The following is a 2,089-nucleotide window of genomic DNA, read 5'->3' on the forward strand; positions in this document are numbered from 1 at the left end:
CCAAAGGCATTGATCCACGGAACACAAGGATCAGCATCGCATGTTCGAAACTATGCTTACTCCTTGGTCCACTGGAACGTTTAAGTGCGCGCGTGCCGCTAAAGGGGAAAAGACAGCGCGTGGATTGCGTTTGGGGTGACTGTTACATAACATCTGTAGCCAGTGTTGAATACATAATGGAATTTAAATGGAATTTAATTAAATGGAATTTAATAAGCCATGGATGTACTAAAACCGATATACCGTTTTTCTCCGCAAATACTAATTCCACCTTACTCTCTTCTGTTCACATTCCACTTGATCCGAAATAGTCCATACAATATGGGTAGTGCATTGTCCATGCCAATCTGTGTTAAGGATTCTGGCGTCTTGGATTTGACAGCATCTCAGACAGAAAAGAAAAAGAAGACCAGAGTCAAGAAATGCCAGTTCTTTACCCTGCTCTTCCGAGGACATTCTGGCAAAGCTCTGTCACCCAAGACAAAGCGGTCCATGAAGCTTGCCTCTGGCGATGGCCTGGATGGAGTTACTGTGAGTACCGTTATCAACCAACATGAGGACAAAAGACAGGAAGGTGTTGAGCCCACTGTTATCACTCATAATCCGGTTCCAGTTGTGAACTGTCTTTTGTGATGTTTCTTTAACCCAGTCCGCCACTGCGAGTAAGCCTGAAAGGCTGGGCCAGGCCAGCACTGAAAGCATGCCTAGACTGCTCATGCAGTCCTCCACCAGCGAGCTGCTCACATGCCTGGGTGCGTTTTTTTGCCAGCGTTGCTGCCTGCTGAAGGACCTGACTGCTGACGAGCCCGTGCAGTGGCTGCGCATTGTGGACCACTACGTGACACTGACAGAATGGCAGGAGCAAAGCTTCCTCATTTCAAGCACCGTGGTCTTTCTCTTCATGCTGTGCCGTGACATCATTTCAGCTGAGGTGGCCACCAAGGAGGAGCTGCAGGCCGTGCTGCTCACATGCTTGTATGTGTCTTGCTCCTACATGTGTGAGGAGATCAGCTACCCAGCAAAAGCTTTCCTGGTGGAGGAAAACAAAGGGGCCTTCTGGGCCCGATCCCTGGACATTGCTAACCGCATGAGTGGCAAGATGCTGCAAATTAACAATGACCCGCAGTATTTTTGGCAGGTCTTCACTGACCTGAAGAACATGATGGTTCATTAAAGGATTAAAGAATAAAATACTTTATTAATTAAACATTTTGTTAAAATGTTTAATTTTAGTTAAAAACAAAACAAAACAAAAAAAACCACATAACTGCAAAGTCAGTTGTTATAATGTGTGATGATGTAATTTCTCCCCACCTAGTGTTATTGCATCTCCTAATCTTACCAAAAATGTGCCACTTGATTTAGTTATGTTAACTTGATATCAAAGATGTCAAAAGCAGCTTTTAATGTCAGCTGATGCTTGTTGGCATAAGCATTTATAAATGTTCAAGTATGTTTATGTCAATTGTCATTGAGGGCTTATGTGGGAGTCATCTAGCACTCTGAACAGTGCCCTTCAGTAATGTTACCCAAATTTCTTATCTGCACCATCAAATGAGCTCCACTAGACCTAATCTGCCATATGACAGCACTCAAACACTGCCACTTTGAAGTGGTTCTGCTGTGCCCCACAACTCTAGATATGTCTCCCTATTCTGAGGGAAAACATTTATTTTCACAAAATGAATTCTATACTCAGCTCAGCAGTGAGAATACTGTGAAGTAAGAACTGAAGCCTGAACCAGGCCTAAAAGCTATTTAACTTTGTGGCTCAAGGTGAAGATGCACTGACATGCAAAACAGCTCTCTGATGTATTGTGGTTGGGTGGAATGAGTCTTTGATAACTTAGATTGTAACTAAGATTGAAACTGCTCACTGCACTACAACAAGTACACAAGGTGTAATGAACTTGCTATGAGAATGATCTCAGTAAGTAACTCAACAAGGATAGGCTCATCATGATGCATTAGCTAACATTCGGCACTCATACACAAGGGTGAATGTTCAACTTTCATTCAAGCATCTCATGGTCACAGTCTGTAGTGTGTACAAAAGGAATCTAAAGGAAAGATGTGAGCAAGTACATCT

The 2,089-nt window shown here is 43.2% G+C and overlaps 1 protein-coding gene across 1 annotated transcript; it reads left to right on the forward strand.

The window, feature by feature from the left end:
- Positions 1-404: 404 nt before the first annotated feature.
- Positions 405-1,174, forward strand: LOC113569533 (cyclin-dependent kinase 5 activator 1-like). Its single transcript, XM_026997509.2, has one exon. It carries the CDS (start codon positions 701-703, stop codon positions 1,172-1,174), a length of 474 nt encoding a protein of 157 aa, XP_026853310.2. The 5' UTR covers positions 405-700.
- The last annotated feature ends 915 nt before the right edge of the window (positions 1,175-2,089 follow it).

Source organism: Electrophorus electricus, chromosome 4, assembly GCF_013358815.1.
Source record: "Electrophorus electricus isolate fEleEle1 chromosome 4, fEleEle1.pri, whole genome shotgun sequence".
Lineage (NCBI taxonomy): Eukaryota > Metazoa > Chordata > Actinopteri > Gymnotiformes > Gymnotidae > Electrophorus > Electrophorus electricus.

Bases quoted from the DNA above. Each gene is read 5' to 3' on its own strand.
- LOC113569533 (XM_026997509.2), top strand. From the start codon at position 701: ATGCCTAGACTGCTCATGCAGTCCTCCACCAGCGAGCTGCTCACATGC.